Below are 25,663 nucleotides of genomic sequence, written 5' to 3' on the forward strand. Positions count from 1 at the left end.
AAGTGCTTAGTTCAGAAGCGACTCTAAGTATGCTGGCATGCTACTGAGCGTACAGAAAGCCAAGAGGTGCATGAACAATAAATACTATATATTGCAAGTGAAAATAATGCAACAAAATATAAATCTTGGACTATATCAATGTTTTAAAGTACATACATGTATAATAACATCACAGACCCAACACAGCAAATAATCAGTACAACTGTACATAAATATTTCTGTTTTATTAAAGTACATCAAAATTACCATTGGTGGCAAAAAAGATCAAGAAAATTGGCAAATTAAGGAGTAAATTAATGAAGAAGCTGAATATAAAATAATACGAACAGATGTGGTGTAGCTAATTCCAGTACCAAACCTGTCAATCGCTGGCTCCCTAATATTTTATGAAATTTACATAGAGAAATAAATTTTGTTTCTCCATCCTTGTTACACGAGTTACTCTTTCTACCTTAATAAAGTTTAAATGCCAGTTTGATGGAACCTGAAATAATGATGTATCTTTTTGTTGTTTTGTACAAATTGCAAATGGTCACTAAAATCTGTAAAAAATATTTAAAAAAATGTTTCACATGAGAATATTAGTATATTCCTAATGTACTGCTTGAAGTTGTTACTTGATGGATAACAAGTTCATGATAAATGGACACATTTCATATACATGGACATCTTGACCATACAAATGCTGCTGCTGCTTTTAATCATTAAGTACTTGCAATAGATTTATGACATGATCCAGATAATAAAAGAAATCATCAGTTAAATATCTAATTTGTCAGTCCTCTTATGCGAGTTACAAGATAATGACAGAAATGATCTGATAAGCAGTATTTGGAAAAGGAAAACTGAAACTTATCTTCCAATTGTTATTTTACAGAAGATGGGTAGTCTTACAAAAATTTTACAATGTAAGACATATCACATGTTATTTATGATTTAGTGCTCAACCCAAAATATAAATATCAAAAACGAGGTCTTACACTATAGGACTAAGAACATGGGATAACAGACCACTGTTCCATAACAAATTTGATGTGAAAATGAAGCATTAAAATTTGGGGTATATTAGTCCTACGTGTAAGACCTCGACGTTGATATTTATGTTGTGGGCTTCAAGGTCTTACAGCCTTACTAAGGCACTGTGTAGCGTATTTTGATGTCAATCAGTATTTACCTTGACCCTCATTTGCGCTTCAGAGAACCCTAAATTTTTAATATGACCCCAAGTTTTAAAACCAAAATTTGTTTTTAACTCAGTCTGACCCCAATTTTGACACCAAGGTCATTTCTGACTCTCCGTCTTGCACCCCTAGGGGATACACTGCTGTCAACTAACATTGTTATGAAAGTCAAATTTTCAGGAATATTTCACACAATTGACAACTAAAATAACAACGCTTTTCTACAAAGTAAACTCATAATGTTTTAGTCGGACTTTACTTAATCTGATGTCTTTTCTCTAATAAATTCAAATTCTCACAAAATAAATGGACCTGTTTTCAAGTTTCGTTGGCCTACATTTCAGTTGGCCAGAAAGCAATGAAAGCAGGAAATGCCGAAATCGGGTTAAATTGAAATATTATTCTTTAACGAAATGAATAAAAATACATTATGCCTACTGGAACTGTAAGCAACGGTTCATTTCGTTCAAAAAACATCCCCAACATGAACCTACTTGAACTTACTTCAGCATACCTCGACTACCGTCGCATTGCAACAAATTCAAAGGTATGTCAATGAAATGTGAAAATGCATCCATTGCTAGTATCATATTTTCATTCCACCAGGATAAAGACAGCACAGTAGGTATGTTAACTACACATAAATTAGTGGATGTAATGTCATGTGATTTTGATTTTTAATGTAGCTTTAACAATTTTTCAGTCATAATGCTACAATGTCTGCAGGCAGTTTATAGTTATGTCCAGCACTGGGGCATCATGCCGCAGACATGTAGCATGATGTCCCACCCAGTCACATTATCCTGACACCAGGCTAACCAGTCCTAACATTAACCTCTTAATGCGAAACGCCAAGCGAGGCAGCTGTTAGCACCATTTTTGTAAGTCTTTGGTATGACTCGGCTGGGGACCCACGACCTCCCGCATCCGAGACAGATGCTCTTACCACTAGGCCACCGGAGCGGTCATAAATTAGTGAAAGTGTCGATATAGGCTGCCAAGTGTGTGAGATGTTCCTGAAACTTTGATTACTCATTCCGATGTCAACGACATCGGAACACGCTATACAAGGCCGTCATTTGGAATGTAAGACATAGCACTAAATCAAAAACATGTGAATTGTCTTACATTGTAGGACTAGGGGTATATGTCCCATGGGATTGGCTGAAGAACACATTCCGAGTCAGCAATAAATAGAAAAATGGATATAAAAATCAATTAAATCCAATTTTATTTTGGTTTTTTATCAGTATTCAAACATACAAATCTTAATACATCTATCTTCATGAGTAAAATGGTAAAACTGTGTATTTTTGGTTTTTGATTGTGCAACTGGTATCCATTTGAATTGAGAAATGAAGTATTTTTGATTTATATTAAATAACAAATTAAAATAGTACAACATTTTTAAAACACACTGAAAATATAAACATGCTAAATGATTACATTAGCCTAATGTCAGCCATATTGTGATCAATGTTGATTCTAACGGTGAAACAGGAAGCATCACCGTAAGTTAACCCGCCAAACCCCTTTAAAATCACAGGGTAAACATTATATACGTTACTCTTGTGGACGCACTTTCAACATCTTTCACTTTTGCTTTCTCCTCTTCGAGCCTCCGTTTCAATTCCTCAGCCTCTCTGTTCAGAGCATCCAAAGTGTCTTGATTATCAACTCGAAGAGCTTCGGTCGCAGCCATCTTTATTTTAGTATTTTTTGCTAGGGGAAGTTACTTTCAAACCAATATCATTTACCAAAAATAGACTCAATTCTATTTAAAAACATATCGCTTGTGAATTATTAAAATTCTATTACTTTTATTTACAGATCTCATAAAGCAATGTAAATGAGAATTAAGTGAAATAATTATAAGAAAATAGTAATACAGGAAACGGAAACACTTACGTATCCCTTCCAACCCTCAAACTGAAAATACAGGGAGTACTCAGTATCATTCTTTTCTGAGCTTAACTCCATAATGGGCAAGCCACTGGCAGGCTTTTCGTTTTTTGTACAGTACTCTCACAACATCTCGTCTGTTTGAACCCGTCTACCGATTTTAAAAATAGGAAGGTTGATTATTGAAAAATAAAGCTTTCTACGAAAAATGAAGAAGAAAAAAAATAAAATAAGGTCAATAACGTCAAACCGAAGCCACTAACTGACCGAGAGTTTCTCTAATTGGGTAAGTTTATTTTGTTACTCTATCTTTGTCGTTTGTGTTTTTCACAATTTGTGCGTGGTTTTGTTTACCCGCTGGACGTTTCATTGAGGTCGCACCCTCTCTGCTGCTATAAAATGTGTGCGTAATTAAATCATTATTATATAAATAATGGAATCTTATACTAGTAGAAATTAGAAAATATATTCCTATTCGTGACGCTCTCAAGCAAAAACTGCAAGAACGTCAAGAAGCACAAGTTGAATATGCAGAAGAAAAAGAACGATTTTTAAAACTGTTATAAAGGCTACTGAGAAAGTTGCGGAAGTTACTGAGAGTCATCTTCCAGCGTTAAAACAAACTGATAGCAAACTAAAAAGATAGCATAAAGAAACAAACAGACAAAAAAAATTTTAAGAGATCATCCAGCTGGAATAGCTGCTGCTGAACCTCCTGGTAGAGAGGAAGAAATACTTGAAGGTATTGGTGAAATAAAAAAAGATCTTACACCAAAATCTAAAGTAAGAAAAGAAAATATTGCATTGATTAATAAATTTAGAGAAGGTGTTATTAAAGATCTTACTAATAAAGAAATTATTACAGAGGAAATATTACCTAGTACTGCAGTGTTGGATTTTCTATGAACTTTTAAAGCCTGAGTATGCTGGTGTAAATGTTGATAATTTCTTTAATGGATTTATCATATATATTACAACAACAACAAAAAAAAAGGCTAGAAATGATGATCCGAAATATAGAGAATATATTGAAAAAGTAAATAACTTTATGCGGATTTACGTGAACAGCAATCTCAACCTGAGCCACAAAATCCTCAACCAAAAATTTCTGAGCCACACATTTTTAAAACAAAAAAAAAAATTCAAAAACAACTTCAAACACAATCTTTTAAACTACAGTCTCCTAAACCACACATTTTTCAACCACAATCTCTACAAATAATTAATATTAAGAATAAATTTACGACTAAGGGTTTAGGCCGTGTCGCGAAATCAAGATACAAAGAGGCAATAAATATTTCCGCACATGGATACCATCAAACATAAAAATATGCAAAACCTGAATATGCTGATTCTTGGAAAGAAGATGATTGGGTTAAAGATGTATATTCCATATTTACTAAAAAACTTGCTGAAGATAATGAAACTAAATTTAATAAATTTAAAGATGATGCATAAAGAGAAAAAGAAAAGAAGAAGATTCTCCTGGTTTTGTTGGAAGTGGTTTTTCTAATCAAGGAAACGACTGCACTACTTGTCCTGACAGTGTTCTTGCCGATGTTGACCGACTAGAAATTCTGATCGGAGGAAAACGCGCAGGAAACAATTCTCCAGAAAGTATTAATGAAATATCTGATATTTGTCGAAGATTATTTAGAGGCGGCGTTATGGATCGTAATGTTTATCATTCTTTCATTAATGACATTGTCGATGATTATTACTGCGACTGAAAACAATTAATTAATCATTAATCAGCATGTAATTTAAAAATGATTATACATCATGCTCAATGTGGGTCTGTAATAGTTAGGGTAGTAAACTCACGATTGCCAACTTACAAAGCGATTAATGGAAATGGACTTGCAAAACAATTAGGGCTGAAAGCTATTGAAAGCTATTCGCGATAAAGGTATAAGTGCTGTTGGTAATGTTGCCGAAAAGCATATTCAGCAATCAAAGAACGATTAGCCCGTTTAGTACGAAGAAAACCACAGCCATTAAAATTACCCATCACTGACGTTTTGCCTGCAAATATCAGCAAAATAATAAATCAAGCTGCAAATCAAAAACTAAGAGTTGGCTAAAATACCCCAGTCAGAAAAATAAAAAAAAAAGTATAACGGCAAGTTTAATAGCAGGAAGCGGTCTTCGTGTTAGATGATAATAATTTTAATAAAATTTTCAAGCGTATATCCGATCCAGCGGTTGATATAGACGCACCAATTCTTTAAGATGAATCTATACGTGAGTATCATTATTATTCTTACGATGCACGACAACCAAATCAGCGTGGCCGAATTTAGCTGCAAGTTCAAGATACAAGTAGATATTTCTTACCAGCTGAAGCGTTTATTGAAGTCGAAGGAGAAATTATAAAAGCAGATGATACTGCGTATGTAGCTGATGTTAGAATTGGTTTTGTTCATAATGGCATTATGCCGTTGTTTGACAGAGCACCCAATATTACCGACGGAATAAATATTGAAACAATTAAAAAAGACGCTGGTGTTGCTACAACGATATTGACCGACTAGAAATTCAGATATTCATAGGATTATTCAAGAGCAGCTGTTCCGTCAATGGTGTTTGCCAAAAACACTTCTGACTACTCTGATAACAGACAGTATACTATAAGACGACCAAAAAACAATGATGACACCGCTAAAGCTGCTGTGTGGCCGGTGGTTCATGGTGTTAATCCAGAATTTAAATTAGGATTTGCTGCACGTAAATCAATGTTAAAAGGTGATCGTAGAAGATTTTCATGCTTAATTCCACTATCACATATTTTTTGATTTTGTAGAAATGTCAGAAATGTTATTTTTGGGGCGAACAGACGATTGTACTTGTGAGAAAAGCTACTGATGATGATGCACTCTGGCATCCTATCGGTCATGCTGGTAAAGTACTAATTACAAAAAACTTTCATTGTGGATGCCAGTAAAGACCCCAACGCTTGCAGTAGAAGAAAAATTAATTACGTTTATGAATTCGGGTAGAAAAATCGTTGCTATCATGGTTGACAATGACAACAGATAGCGTTCACAGTAATGTTAATGGTTTATTTACATGGCATATAGCATCACAGCAAGGAGTTTCTGCACCACGACATATACGTATTGCTTTACAAGATGCTGCACGAGTAAACTCCCAAACACATAGCCATAGGATATTTGATAATTTAATGTTAGTGATGTTTCTTTAAGGATAAACGATAATCAAGAACCATCTGAAGATATATTGTTAAATTGTGATCTGAATGACGTAGCTCGTGCATATCATCGTTTAATGACGTTTATGGGACGTGATCAAAAAGATACCGGCTTACAAATGTCACAGTTAGATTTTACAAATCTGTATCCGATATATTACTTTTCAATGGAACATGTAGAATTATTTAAACAATCTTTTGTTGATATTCATTTTAAAGCTCTTGTAACACCGGGTGGTGTTAATTACAGAGCAATTACATTATACGCAGTGATAAAGCAATGATACTTGAAAGTGTTGGTGGACGAATGAGAGTTATTGACGCTCCAGTAGAAAAAATGCAATTAAATTGCTCTAGATATTTACAATGTCATATCATCATTTTATCGTTAGTCTGACTCCTGGTCAGATTAGAAAGCTTCAATCGAATTCAGCAAAGAACTATGGAATAAAAATATCGCTTAAAAAAGCATCAGATCACAGGTGGTCAAAATAAACTATCATTGTCAGACATTTCAATAGCGCCAAAACAATCAAAAACAGTCGTTAGGCTCAATCTTTCTGCCGGTGCGGTTAAAGACTCAATTAAAACAAGCGGTATATTTGCACTTCTTCAAGCTATACCAGCGTTAATTGCCGCTGCAGCCCCAGCTGTTGCAAAAACAGCTGCACTTGGTGCTGTTGGAACTACGGTTGGAATGGCATTAAAGAACGCAACAGGACAAGGATTTAAAGAAGGGGAAGGGGTCTAAGATTACCAGGAACTCCTTATCGATATGGAAAATGTCTGAGACTTCCTGGAAACTTTGTTAATCTTACCAATTACAAATTTTGATTTACTAAATTATTAAAGGTAGAAATTTAAGAGGTGTTTTTATGCGTGATCAATTACCAAAACAACCGAGCAATATTGAAACATGTATCATTAATCTTGATAATAGTTCTGGTCCTGGTACTAATTGGGTAGCATACGCAATTGATCCACGTGGAATTATCTATTTTGATTCGTATGGGTTGGCTCCCCCAAAAGGATTTATAAATTACGTAAACACAGTAAAACTCCCGTCTAGTATTCAACATTACCAACACAAACAATAACCGCCCCACGAATATGTGGCTGTGAAGTAATTTCTGTACTCGACACTCTGTCATCATCAACATTACCACCTCATAAAGTCTTGCGCGAATATACAAGTAGACGCGTCGTTTTAAACAGATCTTAAAGTATAATGGTATATATTTAGGGAACAACATTATCAGAACTGAGATCAATGATCGTTTATTAACCGCAGGTGATACAATGACTGGTTCTCTCAATATGACTAATAATAAAATTACTGGTCTTGAAGATCCAGAATCAAGCGATGACGCTGCAACAACAAAAATATGTCGATGACACAAACATTCCGATGATGAATTCGTTATATGACAATCAACGATGGAATGACCACATTTAGATCTGAACACTCTAATCATGCACAAGCGTTTACAAATTTTCGTTGAAACATAAATATAAACTTTAACGAATATTTTGGAAATCCACCCGACATCGACATTTAAACTCTATTATATAAAAACAATTACCAATCATGTAGTATATACGGTAACATCTGGATCAGCATTATGGTGACCACTCAATAAATCCCTTAAACATCGCGCTGAGGTTGCCTTGTTAAACAGGTTATCAGTACTTGGCACTACGACATTTACGATATCCACCACAATACCACGGCGTTATCCAATTAACGAGTTTACTGGATGTTATGTTATGTTGGATCAACACGATGAGGGAATATTCGTGGTCGAACCTAAAGAAAAGGGCAACCCCTTGTTGTATTATTGATGTCTTAAATTATTTGCTAAATTCCCACCTACTTAAAATATAATGAGCTCCCCAATCAACGTTCAACATTACAGATACAATTAAGCCGGTGAATGGCAAGCAAAACTAAAAAATATCGTTGACGAATATACAGTCAAAGTATAAAAATATCGCAGACGTGTAATTGCTGTTGCCATAATTGTATATTCTGCGTCTACTGTTATTGCCGGAACTGGAGTATTATTATCAACACTAACAATGACATCACCAGCAGCTGTAACAATTTGTGCTTCAGCGCAAAAAACAATTGCCGGTATTCTAAACAGCATCGCAAAAAAGTGTACTAACACAAAATTACATGATTATATAATAAAATTACATACAGCGACGTTATCGTACTCCAAAATTATCCTTGTTATTATCAACAAGCGTTGGTGATAGAAAACAATCAGATTTTGAGTTCTTGGAGATGATTAAAATTTACAAGGAAGTAATGACTTTGATAGAATCCATGCCTGATTGTTTTTAATACAACTCAGCCAAAAAACTACGAGGATACCAGTGAGCTCAATTAATCCAGCGAAAGAAATAGCGCTAGCACATTCACAAGTGTATTACAGCTGGCCAAATATCAGATCAAATTCATTTGGTGGATCGTCAGGAAATAATTTGCTTGTATTTGCACCAAAAAAAAAATAAGATGATAGAACTCGTGGCAAGTTGTCAGAATTCCTAAAGGTAATTCTCAGATTGAATAAATCAATGAATAATTCCAGCGCAGAAACAAATCTATAATAAGAAAAGAATAAAAAGTAGCTATCACCATTCAAGAACCAACTTTATCAGCTGCGATAGAAATAAATTCACAAGATTATGTTGTAGACACCTATCAATCATCGATGATAAGTGTGTTAGGATTATCAAGGACCACGAGAACCAAAACTTTCTAATTTCCTCACAGACAAGAAAATATTTATAAATCTTCCAGAGTATCGAAATGAATAACCATGGACTCATATAGGACGAATAAGAAGAGTTCCTTCTCATCCTGAAAATTATTTTACTACATCTGATGGTAAAAAAATAACTTCTTAAATTAGTCAGAACAATACATGATTTTGAAGACGAAACGCTTTATCCAGTTATCGGTGAATACAGATTTTTCAGCTATTTTTCTGACGATATTAAACCTGAATACACACGTGTACATGGTGACCTACGAAATTTATTTACTGATATCACGCAACACTATAATAACGATGTAAAACAACAAATCATCGAAACAATATAACATCTAAATCAAGTTATATCAAATCTTGAATATGTCAACTGGATTATTGTTGACGAGGGGATGTTTGATGAAGAATTAAGTGGAGAAACCACAAAAGGTATTAAATTTACTACTACACTGAAAAATATTTCTCGATCATTATAAAATTACCGAAACAGATCTGCTAAAATTTGTATTACCAGAATTTTGAACTGACAAACTAAAAAAGTCAGTCATTGATCTTATTAATGAAAACTTTCCGCAAATCGTCGAGTCACGGAGAAAAATAGCCCCACCATCAAATATACTCAAATATAACAATGATCCATACGATGGCGGCAGATATATTTCACCAGGACTTGTTAATATAACTTCAACAATCGCAGTCAATCTTGTATCTAATGCAATTGTTGGCAGCTATCAAATAGATCCTATACAATTTAGTTAGGCTCAGCAAGGATATATTTTATATACATTTACATGTTAAGTAACTCCTGGATATTTGAACGTACGAGAACTGACTAATCCGGTCTATTTGTGATATCATAATGTGCTAATAGCAAGGATACATTTCAAACTTACTGATCAATCAGGACAGTTACTTGATTTAACAAATAACAATTTGAATATTAATCTCTATGTAAATTCTTAACGATTTCATGGGTATATTCAAATTATCCAAAAAGTTGCACAAGTCAAGTTATTAATTTTTTATTTTTCAGGTAGATAAAGTCAAACGATAATTAACCATCTCGGTGAAATTTAGACTGGGAGTTAAAGGTGGGGGGGTCCGTTGTTCTTGCCAACGATGGTGTTCCATCTATCGTTTGTAAGGCACCAGTTTTATTCCTTCCATTCGATTTCAAGCGTGTTTGAAATGTTTGGACTCCAGATGTCCTTTTTATCTTGCTCCCACGAGTCCTCCCAACGTGGTTCCCAATACTCCTTTCAGCAAAGGTCATAACAATAGAGGCAAAATTCCTCCGCTTTGGACCAACCTCTTCTTCTTTTGACGAATGGGGATTTTCTTTTGAACCATTTGACGATGAACATGAAGATGTTTGACTCAGCGTTGTTTCTGTTGTTTAGATAAAGGTATCCTGCCTTTCAAGACATTCAAACAACATTCGCACACGGTATCGATGACATCTTTGGAGGCAGTTTGAATGAGGTTTTTTTCTTCCGCATGGGTGGAAAAACTTTGGACAGGACAGACAACATGTATCCATGTTTGACTAAACGAGAAGGCAGTCATTTCCTTTTCTTTCCTTTGAGTTTAGAAGAGGAATGTTTTCTGGAGGATGACATCTTTGCTTGTTGGTTCCGGGACACACACAAAATTCACTGACGTCGATGTTTTATCACACACCCTTTTATCTTTTATTTTTTACTTTTGCTTCGTCGAAAAGGTGACAATATGTTTTCCAAAATCGCGAAAGAAATCCTCCCCTTTAGTTACTCCTCTTTTTCTTTGGACTACTGTGTCTTTTCTGGGGTTAAGGTCCATGCATGACTAAGCGTTTCTTCGGATGACGAAACTACCCTTTTCTTTTTCCTTTTGGACAGGAGAATGACGGTAGTGACGGAGTGCACTTCTTTGAGGTGACATCTTTTGGCGTTCAGGATAACAAAAACACTGATTCCATCCTTTTGTCACAAGTCTTTTTTATACTGGAACGCGTCGCCACTGATTGTCTTTAAGTCGTATCAACTTGATGACAGGCATCACGCATCGTAGAGGGGTTCGTAACGGACTAAATCAAGACAGTTCTTGCTTGGACAAATCCAGTAAACTCTGTAACATACCCGATCTCTCTTGTACTTTGATTTTGTGAGCAGGTACTTTCTGAGCAGCTGCCACTGCAGCTAAAGAGGAGGAAATAGTCACCACTGGAGGTGAAGTTTGCGGAGACGCGGGTTTCCATTGTTTCATCAACTGAGGAAGAACGGGTGTCAAATTGGGTTTCGTAGGCGTCACCATTAACGGAGAAGTGGAAGAAGCTGAGGCTACAGGATACGTCGTTGTTGCAGGTCGTGGTTTGCAAATGTAAGTTTGCGTCCTGGCCGAAGTGTCTCTCTTACGGTTAGAAACTGTTTTCTGAGGGCTTTACTTTGTTGAAACAAATTTTGAGTAATGTAAATGACACTGGCATTACGAAGATGCCCTTTGCGCGTAAACCAATGTTTAATTTCTTCGTTTTCTCTTAACATGTCGAAAATGACCAGATGGGTTTGAGTGGGGTCAGACACGATTCCATCGTCTTCGTTAGGAATACCTTCCACAAGCACGATGGAATCGCCTTGACTTTCTCGCATGAGACTGTACGCCGATTGCCACTCTTTGTAACACCAGTAGTTAAGTGGGCCACTATACGTACAATGGAAATTAGCATTACGGAGACCCCTGTGCGAATATACGTACAATGGAAATTTAACATGGCGAAAAATCGTGGGTTAATATACGTACAAGGGGAATTAACATGGGAAAAAATTGTGGGCCGATATACGTACAAGGGGAATTTAACATGGGGAATAGAGTTTGGGGGTTGTTTAGGGACAAAGGGGAATTGAATATGGGATTTTTTTTTAAAAAAAAAAATTTTTTAAAAAGGTGTAGGCAATGGAAAGGCTATCTCTTTTCGAGAAATATGGCTGGCCCTGAAAAGGGCCTTTGGGTTTTCTTCTTCTTCTTCTGCTTCTAGTTTCTTCTTTTTCTCCACCAAGTTCTTATTTTATCTCCAACACTCTTTCTCTTCTTTTCTTTCTTTTTTTTCTCCTGCTCTTCTTTCTTCTTCTCTTCCTCCTCTTCTTTCTTCCTCTTTTCATTTTCTTCTTCTTTTTCAATTTTTTCATTCCATGCTCTCATCCTTATCCTTTCCTCTTCATCCTCCTTCTCCTCCTTTATTTCTTTCAACAGATCACTGATGATTACCTTCATTTTTCGTAAATTGTTTATCTCCATCTTCACTCGATGGGGACTATAAGAATAGTGATCCTCGTTTAGGTTAACCAACATTTGCTCTATCATTCCTAAATTGTCGAGGACGTTTTGCAATTTTTCCATTTTGTCCATTTGGTTAGAAGCCATCTTCTTTTTTTATTCTTTGCAGAATGGTTTGAACGACGAATACTGTGGGCTCTTATACGAAAAGCGCGGACGTGAAGGAAAACATCCCCCTACTTTTTCATTTCATATAATAAAACCCTAACTATACTCTCCACATTCGCTAAGAAACAATAAACAAAATCCATAATCTACTATCCACACAATCGTACGTGAGCGGTTACAAAACCCAAACTATACTCTCCACATACGCTTAGAAACAATAAACAAAATCCATAATCTACTATCCACACAATCTTACGTGAGCGGTTACAAAACCCAAACTATACTCTCCACATACGCTAAGAAACAATAAACAAAATCCATAATCTACTATCCACACAATCGTACGTGAGCAGTTACAAACACAAACACACAAACACATACCCTCGCACTATGAAAAAAGAGTTAGTGTTTATAATCACACTACTCTACCTACACACACACACACACACACACACACACACATTGGCAAATCGATAGTTATTTCTTTTCTAGAGTATTGGGTAGCCCTTAAAAGGGCTGTTTTTTTTTTTTAACTCCAGATGCACCTATCTAATGGTTGCACCTTGCTGGCCTGGCGCCACACACGCATCTTCTTCCCCAGTCTCATTTCACCTTTCTTCTGGGGAGCGCAGAGGGAGGATGATTCGCTTCAACACCCCAATCCTCTGTCTCGGGAATATTGTACGACATCCTCTCTTCTAGTTTCTTTTCCTCCTCTTCCCTCTGTCTTCTCTCCTCCTCTTCGTTCTTCATTCTTTCCTCTTCTACTATAGCCTCCGCGGCCAGTTCATTTAACAGGTGCCTGACATATTCCAGATGTATCTGGAGTTCAAGAAGTTTGCTTATTCTGCTATTCATTCTTGTGTTGAACAATCAACAAGGGTAGCTAGACTGCCCAGCGAGTTTCAATTTATAGTGAAAGCGCGGACGTGATGGAAAACATCCCCTAAAAACATAAAATTGATCTTACCTACATCATGACCAAAAAACAACAACGCGCGGACCTAAAAGAAACACTCACTCACTTTTTATGCTACCCATCACTATTTTAAATTTTTTTTATAAATCACTTCAATAGACTATCCACATACTCAAAGCAATCCAATCTAACCCCAAATTTACACCTCAAACACCAAAAAAAAGGCATCATTTTAATCTACTATCCATACCAACTTACTTAACCACTTACAAACACAAACACACAAACACATACCCTCACATTTTTTTAAAAAAGAGTTAGTGTTTATTTTCACACTACTCTACCTACACACATTGGCAAATGGATTGTTATTTCTTTTCTAGAGTATTGGGTAGCCCTGAAAAGGGCTGTTTTTTTGTTTGCTATGGCATTCTTTTTTAGTTTCTAAGAATGCGATGTCCTCTGATGATAGACTTTCTGGCGATAGGTCTGCTTCTTCGAAAAGAGAAGAAGAACTCTTTGGTGTCGATACGACAATCGACAAAGCCTCTGTCAGCCTCAGGTTGCTGCTGATGTTGTTGTTGTTGCTGCTGTTGCTGCTGTCTCTGAAGTCTGTACTTCTCCGTCCATTCTTCTTTCTCCCTGTTCATTTCTTCTCTGAAGAGCTCTTCTATCAGGTCTTCAGTGAATTTTAACATTCTCACATTCTCTATTTCTTCTGGCTTCGGTATCAGACTGTGTCTGACCCTATGCAAATTCACGTAGGCTTCGTTGAGTTTAGCTAGTTTTAGCACATCTTCTTAGGAGGATGAGTCGACAATGGATGGTTAGACTGGAAACAACCCCGGTTCTTAAAGTCAAAGCGCGGACGTGAAGGAAAACATCCCCCATACGGTTTTCGAGCCGCAACGTTCAGTGAGTGTCATGCGAGGGATAGTAAGAAATGAAAGAGCATCAATCCAACATTCTTATAGCTAAACAAACCACAAAGGCATTTTTCTTCAAAACACAACATTTTTTATTCAAAAATCACTTAACACTAAACAACAACTCTAACATTTTTAACAATAATCCAACATGATAACATCAAACAATTTTTTTCAAAACACAACATTTTTTATTCAAAAATCACTTAACACTAAACAACAACTCTAACATTTTTGACAATAATCCAACATCATAACATCAAACAATTTTTTTTTCAAAACACAAAATTTTTTCCACAGTCTCCTCACATTCCGTCTTTAAAGTTTCTCCACTAGGTAAAGAGGGATAACAGTCTTCCATGGTTTTTAGTAATCTAGGATGACTTCTCTCAAACTGTTGATTTCTATGGTATTATCGAATTCTGCATACAGGATGACGTTCACCGTTTCATCAGGGTCTCGGTCTTTAAACTGAATTTCCACACGAATCTGGCCGGATTTTATAGGGTGGAAATGTCCCTCGTCGCTGCCTTGGTCTGGAGTGAAATCGAAAGCCCACAAAGCGTAGCCTCCTGCATAATCCTCGTACGTAATACCGTGACTGGTATTGGTTCCTAACTGTCCGGTGGCTTCGTACAGGGACAAGTACGATCTCAAGTAATTCTTCTTGGTAAAGTCAGGTTCGAAAGGTCGGGTACACAAGGTCTTGCCATCGCGACTGACTTCGACTTTGGACACGCCAAAGTGTTGAAAGTAGAAAGGATTTTTTTCGGCAGCTCCGTTGAAGGCTGTATTCTCGACGATACCAACGATCAAACGTTTGGGTAACTGTCCTTGGAACAGATGATCTTCGATCATGGATCGCTGTCCCTTGGGAATGGTGAAGGTTTTCACTTCCACGCGTCGTATGGGATACTTGGCAGTCGTTCTGCTCAACGTCTGACTGATGTCGTTTCCCACTTTAGGTAACACTTCCACACGGCGTACGTAGAGTCTGGCTTCTAGGATTTTGGTTTTGTAACCGTCACTATCAGCCATCAAATGGAAAGCGGCACTGCTACGATTCAGTCTCAGGCGGACATCCACCCCGTTCAGCAAATACTTTTCTTGCAACATATATGTCCAAATGCAAACGATCCATCAGTTCTAAACTTGTGTCGGCTCCCGTGATTCTCTTTCTTCGTTCTACAAATCCATCATTGTTGTCTTTCTTTTCATCAGTTTCCAATATTTCAAACTTGGTAGGTTCGTCAGCTTCCCATACCACACAGGCATTGAGATGAGTGTTCTTGGCATCTATTCCGTACGTCAAGAGATTTTCCAGGTAGGCACGATAAGGGTAAGTATCCATGCTGCTACTGACCAGTTTGTTATTCAAGTACAAGTCCACTCCACTGAACAAGGAATGCATGAAATTGTTGACGGGAGCTACTGCTTCATCGTCTATAGCACCTCCAGTCTTATCTAGAATTTTGACTTTCAGGTACAAGTAACTGCTATTCAGATCGATGTAATCTTCGGGCTGTCCTTTGATTTCAAACTCGATGGGAGCGGAATCGGTCAGTGAGGAGACGGGGTGAAATTCCACCCACTGCGATTCTTGCATCGTCATCATCGTGGGGGGCATGGCAAACAGATCCAGTTCCGTCTTGGAACAAGCGCAAGATTCTCGGTGCATCATTTTTTTGTCTCTTTTCTCAATAATCGAAAACGTCTAAGTCTCGAACGGTTCTTCTTTTCTTGGCCTTTCTCGCTTGAAGTCTGGTGAAAGGGTGTTTTCTTCGTCGTCTCTTTCTGCCTTGTCCTTGCCAAATGCCTGACTCGGTAGCGTGCAGGGCATTTATAGGTGTTTCTCGTTGGCCTAAAATGTCTTTGCCCGTTTGCAGCAAGACATTTTTGCCTGCCCTCATGAAGGCTTCTTTAGGGTTTTGTTTGTCGATGATGACATTTTGGAGAAATTCTTTGCCTTGCGTCAGTACCGCATCTTTCAAGGCGTGCAATCCGCGTGTCACCATCGGTTTCAACACCGGGGCCACCGAACGAAAGGCCGATTTTAACATATCTCCTAAGCCGTGTCCTCGCTGTCGAGCAACCCCTCGGTACACTGGATACATGACTTACGAATCGTGAGAAAACCGTTTTCGAAAATGGAGTTTCACCGTGACTTTTCCTTTGGTGAATGGAATATTTTGTCCCAAATCTCCTTTTATAGTAATGTTGACCGTGTCCAAATACGACTTACTGACAGGCAAATAGTGAGGATGGACAAATTCGCGGTGGACGTGGTAAGTGTTTCCACCTTCCTCGTCAGTGTTCGTGGCAGAATCCACTTTGAAAGGAATGACACGCAGTAACGGTACGGAGGTGTGTCCCACCACGTTATACTCCACCACATCGGAGTACACAAACATCAAATTCAGTCCTTGGTTCAGTTCTACCGGGGCACGAAATAACTTGCTAAAAGACTCGTTGTCGTAAACGATGGGTAATTCGCTTTTCTTCATCATGCTCATTCTCAGGTTCATGTCTCCGCCCAACATGTCATACAATTCAGGACAAAATAAAATGGACAGGATTTTACTCCGTTCAAATTTCATTAAGAAGCGACGAGCTGTTTTGTGGTACTCCATGGTGACACTTTTGTTAACATGCTCCAAAGCTTTCAGAAACACGGCATTAAACCTGGAGGCTATGGTGCTGACCAAATGTTGACCACTAAAATAATAGCCTCGGGAAATGAACAAGTGATAGGTGGTGTACTTTTGTGTACGGGTTTTCTTGTCATATTTGACATTGCTATCCATCCACTGTTGCAATTGTTCGTCATGAACTTCCACATCAAAAAAATTTTGATTGGGAAGGACATTGAGGACTTGGGTCGGGTGAATCATTTCTACTAAAGCCACTTCCCAATGGGCTTCGTGATCTAAGGGGATGGCTTGAGGTAATTTGGCCGTGTAACAGCACAACGTGTTCTTGGGAAACACCTCCATGGAACTGTCACTGGGTAAGGTTAAGTAAAATTGGTTTTGGTGACTCATAATTCCAGAGTTCTGTGGCTGTCCGAGGGGTTAGTGGACGTCAGAGGCGTGTCTCCGCCCAAAATGGGGTTCTGGTTGTGGTTGGAGTGGTGACTGGCACTGGCACTGGACACAAGGTTCCCGGGGTTCCCGTTCGAGGTGAATTTCAGGGAGGGATTAGGAAGCAGGTAACCGATGCAACTGCTCAATAAAATGGTCCACAATTGTTTGTCTCCTTGTTGCAAACTCAAATTGGCGATGGCTGCCCCGATGACACAATACAGCACGAAGAATTTGGCAGAAAAAGACGATTTGCGTTTTAGGCACACGTTCTCCACACCACACCCACAAGGGTTGTTTTTGTAAATCTTGCACAGAAGAACTAGGGGAAGAAGGAGTGGTCGACGTAGCTGCGTCTGTGTGAAAAGGCATGATGATCACTTCTTTTTATAGTCGATGACTTGCGAAGCGTCGATCCATGAATCAAAACTGGGTGGATATCCTTTCCAACGTACTTTGACTTCTTTGACACGTCGTTTGCCCACTTTACGGGTTCTGCGTTCGAGAATGCTTTCGATGTCGTACACGTCGTCTTCTTTTTTGGTGACACGTTGTAACTCGGGCAAATAAAACGTTCCTTTGAGCACTTCTCCGTTCATGTCTTCCAATTTATAGACGGCAGGATGACGGCCATGCACTCGTCCAGTGACGCGAAACAATTCGGTCGTCCAGTTAGGTAAGTAACCTTTGTCAAAAGTGCGTTTGGTTTTGCCAATGCGCACCCAATCTCCTACGGCCAACTCTCCACTTTTCTTGGGGACAGCTCTCGTCGGGGACGTACCAAACAGGCGCTCAAACACCAACACTTCGTTGTCGGGAGTCACGTCTTGCGGGGCACGTCCAATGCTTCGATGGTAAGATTGGTTGTACGCTTGCACCAGGTGCGGTAAGATGTCGATGTACTTCAGAGTGTGGTGATGCGTAAAATATTTCCACATGCGTTCTTTCAAAGTGCGTTGAAGACGTTCCACGATGCTGGCTTTGGTTTCGGGATTCTCGGTGGTAAAAAAATGAATGTCACGTTTCTTTAATTCTTTTTGGAAAGCTTGGTTCAGAAATTCGGTGCCTTTGTCCGTTTCCCATCGAAGAGGGTGACGACCGCTTTGTTTCAGCACTCGTTGCAGGGCTCGCACTAACTCGCTGCTCGATTTGGAAGTCAAGGGTACGACCCAGGCAAATTTGGAAAAGACGTCGATGACACAAAACAAATATTTGTAGCCACGATTGTAGCTGGCCAAATGAGAGACATCGGCTAAATCGGCTTGCCATTGATGATCGATGCCTTCCACTCGGGTGCGACTTCTGGCAAACTTGCGTCGAATGGGTTTGTGTAAAGTGTAGGTAGCTTGTTCTTGTAACCATCGTTGCACTTGAGGTAAACGGAGACTTTTCAGTCGAGTTTTGGCAGCACGATACAATTTTTGAACTCCTGCGTAACCTGCAGGATGGGAGGGATCGTAGTAAATGCTGGCTAAGACTTTTTCCATTTTTTGTGTTGGTTGGTGTGTTAATAAGGCACCCACTCTTGGAGGATGCTACTCTTTTTCTCTTGGGGTATTTTCTTGGATTGCAATGCTTTGCGTGTGCGACCGGCAATAGGTGTTGAAGAGGAGGAGGATGTCTGAGCGGGGGATATCGGTTCTTGTTTCACTTCTGTCTTCACTTCTGTCTTCACTTTCTTTTTCTCTTGTGATGAAGAAGGGGTGGTCATCATCTTTTTAATGCATCCAATTCTGGAGGTAGGTGGTGTTGTTAACTTGCGTACTTTTTCTGGTGGAGTTTGAAACCCTTCTTCTTCTTCTTTTCCTTTTTCTGTCTTGGTCACTGGTACTGGTACTGGTACTGGTGATGGTGCTGGACTTTTCATCAAGGTCTTAAAATCTTTCAGAGTGGGTAGAGCTGTTTCGTCTAAAGCTTTCTGGTGAAAGAGTTGCAGTCGTTGCAAGAGTTGACCGTACTTTTGCGATTTTTCTGTTTCGGACAAATCTTGGCGATCCATCAAGGACTGCAGTTCGTGTTGTAACTGGAACATCTCGCTCAAATGGGGATTGGGAGGTAAATGCGGTGTGTGTTGTTCTTGCCACCGATGGTATTCCATCCATCGTTTGTAAGGCACTAAAGCTAGTTTTCGTCCTTCCATGGGGTTGTCAGCGGTCGATTCTGAGATCTTGGAACTTCCGAGGCCTTTTTATCTTGCTCCCACCAGTCCTCCCAACATGGTTCCCAAGACTCCTTTCAGTATGGGGCCTAACAAGAGAGGTAAAATACCTCCACGTTGCACTAACATCTTCTTTTTTTGACGAATGGGAATTTTCTTTTGAACCATTTGGCGAAGAACGTGACGATGTTTGCCTAAGCATTGTTTCTGGTGTTTGGACAAAGGGATCGTGCCTTTCAAAACGTTCAAACAACATTCGCACACGGTATCGATGACCTCTTTGGAGGCTGTTTGAATGAGTTTTTTTCGTAGGGGTGGAGAAGCTTTGGACAGGACAGATAACATGTCCCCATGTTTGGCTAAACGTGGTGGCAGTCCTTTCCTTTTCTTTCCTTGGGGTTTTCTGGAGGGTGACATCTTTGAGTCTTCAGGAGCACCAAAAAACACTGATACCCGACTTGGTCACAGGCCTTTTTTATACTGGAACGCGTCGCCACTGATTGTCTTTACATCGTATTAGTTTGAGGACAGGCATGACACGTCGTGCAGGGGTACGTAACGGACTAAATCGAGCCAGTTCTTGCTTGGACAAATCCAGTAAACTTTGTAACATGCCCGATCTTTCTTGAACTTTGATTTTGGGAGAAGGTACTTTGTGAGCAGCAGCCACTGCCGCTAAATTGGAAGGTCCTGCCACTGGGGAAGTTCTTTTGGGGGTCATCAACGGAGAAGTTCTTGGTGTGATCAACGTCTCCAAGTACTCTTCAGTTCTGGGTGTCATTAACGGAGAAGTGGACAAACGTGAAGCTGCCGGAGACGCAGTCACCGCCGTGGCAGGTCGTGGTTTGCGAGTGTAAGGTTGCGTCCTGGCCGAAGTGCCTCTCTTGCGACTAGTTTTCTGTGGACTTTTCTTTTTCTGGGGGCTTCTTTTCTTTTTCCGGGGTGGTGGTGGTGTCTGGTCAGAGGAGGGTCCTGCCACTGGAGAAGTTCGCCTTGGGGACCTGGTCTTTTTCTTCTTGGGGCTTCGTTGGACTTTTGTCTTGGGTATAACTTTGGGGGCATTAGGATCCCATCTTAAGAGTGAGCGAATGATGACCCCTCCTAGAGTACCGCTCCCTCCAGGTTTCAAAATGATTTGTTTTTTGGTTTGAGTGTCGATGCGGGGATCGGCCAGTTGGACCAAAGCGACTTTGTTTCGATCGAAAAAGCGTTTGGTTTGATGAGGAATCTGAATGATTCCTTGGAGTAATTGACGTGCCGTCACCGTGAACCATCGCAAGACTTCTTTGAGACTAGCTTCTAAGACACGAGCTCGTGTTTGTGGATCTTTTTCTCGACTGATGCCATACAAGGCACGAATCAATTTGACGGGAAGATGCGACTGAAGGGACGTCATGTTCGCACTGAGAGTGAGACAGACGAAAAAGGGTCTGAGCTTTTATAGATTTTTTTATGGGGAGTGAAATGAAGTCGAGGACGGAGACGTGTACAGGACAGGCCCTCCGTCTTGGCACCAGTGGTGAAACAAGTGGGTACGAAATCGCAAATCCTCGGGAGTCGTAGGTTTCAAATCGACGAGTAAATAGGCGTGTGGAGTTTGAGTGGCATCGTCGTACGCCTGAGTCAGCCAAGGCGTTCCTAACTGTTTGGCTAAGACTTGCACTTGCGATTTATCTCGAGGGCTTTTAAACAAGACCACGTAATGCGCATTGAGACTGATGGTGCGATGGGCTTTACTTTGTTGAAACAAATTTTGGGTGATGTAAACGACACTGGCATTACGGTGATGCCCTTTGCGCGTGAACCACAGTTTAATTTCTTCTTCGTCTTCTCCTAACATGTCGTCGAAAATGACCAAATGGGTTAGACGGGAGTCAGAGACGATGCCATCGTCTTCTTTAGGAATGCCTTCCACAAACACGATGGAATCGCCTTGACTTTCTCGCAAGAGGCTGTACGCCGATTGCCACTCTTTGTAACACCACACGATTCGTTGAGGGGGTCGATCGATCAAATGATGTTTATGTTCGATCAAACGTTTGACGAATTCGGTTTTGCCTGAACCGCTAGGTCCAGCAATGAGCATGTTAAAGGGATGGCGAAGATACAAAGCCTCCCAACTGGCACGATCTAAGTGTTCGTCGATGACTTTGACAGTAGAGGAAGAGGGAGCAGAGACAGCAGAGGTAGCCATGGTGTGAGAAATGTCACTTGTGACACGAAAAACAAACAAGACAAGAGTTTATATACTTTTTCAGAACACGTTTATTGAATGTTTTTTTCAAACATGAATACGAAAGACAAAAATACATAAAAGCCAAAGGCTTAAGTACAAGAATAAAAGGCACATGATAACCATGAACGTGGAATAAACACAAGTGTCTGTACAACATGTTTTGGGTAAAGTTCTAACCAGTTCTATAGTAGGGTAAGGTCACACAAGTGTCCTCCCGAAAGGGTCTTTCAGGCCTGTCCACGACAGTCCTGTCCTGGGTGACGGGTTCTTCTGGCACCGTCACTAACACAGGTTGAAAAGTAACTTTTTTCCTTGAATAACTCTCGTGCATACTGGGTCACCTCTTGTGTCCAAGCCTCAAAACCCTGGTCTCGGTGATGTCCAACATTTGACTCCTAACCAATCTGGTTTCTTCTTCGTCAAAGACATGGTAAGTTGCTTCAATGAACAATGAACTATCGATCTTGCCTAGGGTTCCTTTTTATATACAGACCAATACCGACGTGACCGTACGGTAAGGTGAAGTGATTGGGAAGTCGCACTCGCTTCTGGTATACAATTTGATAGACTTTTTCCAAGGGTGGACTGACGATGTGGTGAGTGGGTAAACGTACAATCTTGTTCGGTTGATAGGTGGTCACTTTAAAGTTTCCATCCTCTCCCGATTGCAAGGCTTCTTTCAATACCCCAAAGTTGACCACTCGACTGGTACGATGATTCAGAGTCAGTCCTTTCACTTTGCACGTGGTGTGCACTTCTCCTTGTTTGTCCCGGTATTCGTAGCCGTAATTTTTGGGACCACCACTGACGAAACTTAGAATCTTGTCGTCGGGATGCTCGTCTGTCCAGGCTCCTAAACGGTCTCCTTCGATGTCAGGGTGCTGTTGAATCGGGTGATGAATGTAAATGCAACTGTCCGTGTCAAAGTACAGGACGCGTTCTTCTAACAGTTCTAAAACTTCGTACAATTTTAACCGAGCATGAGCTGTCACGTAAGCCGCAATGATGACATTTCCAAAAGGGCCGTCTTGTACAAAGTCCAGATCTTCTTCGTAATTGACCAAGATCAAATCCTCTCGAACGACGTCCACGTGTTTCATGTATTTGGTTTTGTCGTGAATCATCTGGAAGTAGCGGGAAGGTTCTGTCAAATATTCCGTCTTGGGTACACACGGTCGTTGTGCCATTTTACCCCACAAGCAATTTAACATCACATTGGCAAACGATCGCCTGCCTTCGTTTTTTTCGATGTGGTCTAAAGAGATGCCTTCTTGTGCATAGTATTTCTCTTTGAATTGTATTTGGTCTTCGGGAGTGTGACACCAGGAAGGATAGCCGCTGGCTTCTTGTTTCAGTTTCAAAAAGGCATCCACGTAGTCGGCGAAAATGCCTTTCTGAGTAGGGTCACCCTTGGGGTACTGTTGTGTCTTGGGAAAGTGGCAAATTTCGTACACTTCTAACAGTTGGTATCCCATGTCCAGAGCTTTGAACAATTCCACGCTGACCCAGGTTCCCGTCAAGGCACGTTCCTCCTGGCTGTGATGGCAAGGTTGGTCCTGGTTGCACGTTTCGGCACAAGTACGGCACAATGGAAACATCAGTTTGCCTTGACAATGGTGAGGTAAGACGGGATGGTATAGGTTCGTGGGAGGCAAAACTTTACACTTGATCAAGCCTTCGTGTTGTCGAATGTTTTTCAGGTCGATGTGTTCCGTCAACAATTGCGGGTGCCCTACAGGAAAGCGACAATATTTGCACACGTAGGGATACAGCGAACACACGTCCAAGTATTTGATTTCTTCTCCTTTCTCTTCGTCGGCTTGGTACAGCAAACAGGTGGCATTGGTCCTTCCTCCGTACAAACTATCCCTCGGGTTCAGCGGGTCCATGAACTGGTAACTTTCCACGAGGCGTTTAAACTCGGGATCGGTTTTCAAACGGTGATCGTACTCGTGTTCCCACATTTCCACCACTTGGTATCCTTGCTGTTCTAACTTTAGGCGTCGCTGACAAGTGTCCTGGTACAAGTCTTCCATGGTTCGTTGCAAAAACTGATTTTTAGTGTCACGGTCAGGGTAACAGACGGGACATCCGTGAAATAAGCAACCGTTAAACTCGTACACGATCTTGGGGTTTTCTAAGTCCCAGCCATCGACCGAATACGTTCCGATGGTCTTTTCGCCTCCTCCGTTGCGGGCATGCTGAATCCATTTGTCTTCCTTGTCGCACAAGTAATGTAACCAACGTAGGGCTTTGACCGAGTATTGACGCTTGACATAGTGGGTCGTTTGAGGACTGATGACAGCCACGGTGTTTTCAGGCATGAATCGTTGGCGGTACACTAAGGAACACGCTTTGGCAATGGTGCAAGCTTCTTTCAAAGGATCGACCCCTCCGTGTTCCATGAACAGTTCTCGAAATTTTCCACAGCAACGCCGTAAAATGTCCACGTCGGAACGACAATACTTTAACATTTCTTCCTGAAAGTCGAAGGGGTCAGAGGCATGAGCCTGGTACCAAGCGTAGAAAGCTTCTCGTTGTTCGGTACGCATGTTGTCGGGATCGTAATAGTGAGCCTCAGGCAAATGGGGTAGAACGGCATGTTGATTGGCTTCCGTATTGAAAAAGTGTGGAAAGTACCCTTTAGCCATTTCTGTCATTCCAAACGTTTTAGGCATTCGACTCAAAGGCATGGCCAAGTAACTCATCGAATCTTTAAACTGCACTTGTCCCACTTGCATGAAAATGATTTTGGCTCCGTTCAAAATCACTTTAGGACGTTCGGTGCCATGTTCCGTATAGTACCTCAAAAGAAACTGTCCATCGTATCCGGAGAAATTGTGAGCCATCACCGTGGCATGACGATGACAATCTCCGTAACGTTCGATGTCCTCTTGGCTCCACGTCTTGTCGATGGGGTCTAAGACCCATCTGGCAAAATCGGCTAACGTTTTCGGTCCCCGAAAGATTTTTTCACGTCCTCCAGGAATCTTGCTGCAGTGAGGGCAATGACTGAAGATAGGTTCTTGAATGCACTTCTCGCACGCTCGATGAGCCACGCAGAAATTAGGAATGTGAATGCCGGTCTCTTGCATGCATTCGAAATCGAAAAAGATGAAATTGCCTTTCTTCTTGTGACCGTCCTCTTTCTCTGGTGGGGGTTGGTATTTTTGCACGTAACATTCGTGTTCCAAGTCCACGATGTGGTGACAAATGTGACATTTTTTCTTTCCTCGACGTACGTGTGCCTTGGCATTGTTGGTACGTATGCCTTGTCTACACGTAGGGCACAATCTCAGGAGTTGACAAGCACATTTCTTCTGTGAACCTTGTGTTTTCAAATGTTGTTGGTAACAGGTAGGGCTGACAAACGTGCGCAGACAAGTCGAACAAGGCACTGGTTCTTCGCTCAGACAGGGTGGAGAGGCCAAACATCCTGGGCATTTCCATCCACAATGCTTGTGTTGCTCTCGATTATTATAACCATAGTCACATTTCTCACAGTAATATCTGTATCCCAGGAATCCGGTGATACTGGTAATGGTATCGAAATGGTCATCGTGATGATAAACATGAATGTATTTTCCGTCCTTAAAGTCTTGGCCTCGAAACAACAGAGACCCGCGCATTTCTTGAGGGTGCACTTTGAAGGTGTAGCGTGGAGCTAGGGCATCTTGCAATTTTTGCATCTCAGGAATGCCACAGGGTGTGTCTTTGGACAGGCCAGCTTGTTGCAACAGGAGTTCTGCTTCGTTTGGTTGTTTGGCTCGATCGGATCGTTGAATAGTGTTCCAGGTTCTTTTCCATTCTGTCGTGTCGTTCTTGTTGGCATAGGTTCGTCCCACCACGA

The 25,663-nt window shown here is 40.4% G+C and overlaps 1 protein-coding gene across 1 annotated transcript in view; it reads right to left on the reverse strand.

Annotated features, from left to right (window-relative positions):
• Nucleotides 1–3,061, reverse strand: part of LOC149770176 (guanine nucleotide-binding protein subunit beta-5-like) — a 99,236-nt gene extending 96,175 nt beyond the window's left edge. Inside the window, exon 1 of the mRNA XM_089949278.1 lies at nt 2,763–3,061. Within this exon, the coding sequence (XP_089805404.1) occupies nt 2,763–2,883 (121 nt within the window). The 5' untranslated portion in view covers nt 2,884–3,061. The remainder of the gene's footprint in view (nt 1–2,762) is intronic.
• Nucleotides 3,062–25,663: the final 22,602 nt, after the last annotated feature.

This window comes from Sinohyriopsis cumingii, unplaced genomic scaffold (genome assembly GCF_028554795.1).
Source record: "Sinohyriopsis cumingii isolate HCF-2022 unplaced genomic scaffold, ASM2855479v2 utg002530l, whole genome shotgun sequence".
Classification (NCBI taxonomy): domain Eukaryota; kingdom Metazoa; phylum Mollusca; class Bivalvia; order Unionida; family Unionidae; genus Sinohyriopsis; species Sinohyriopsis cumingii.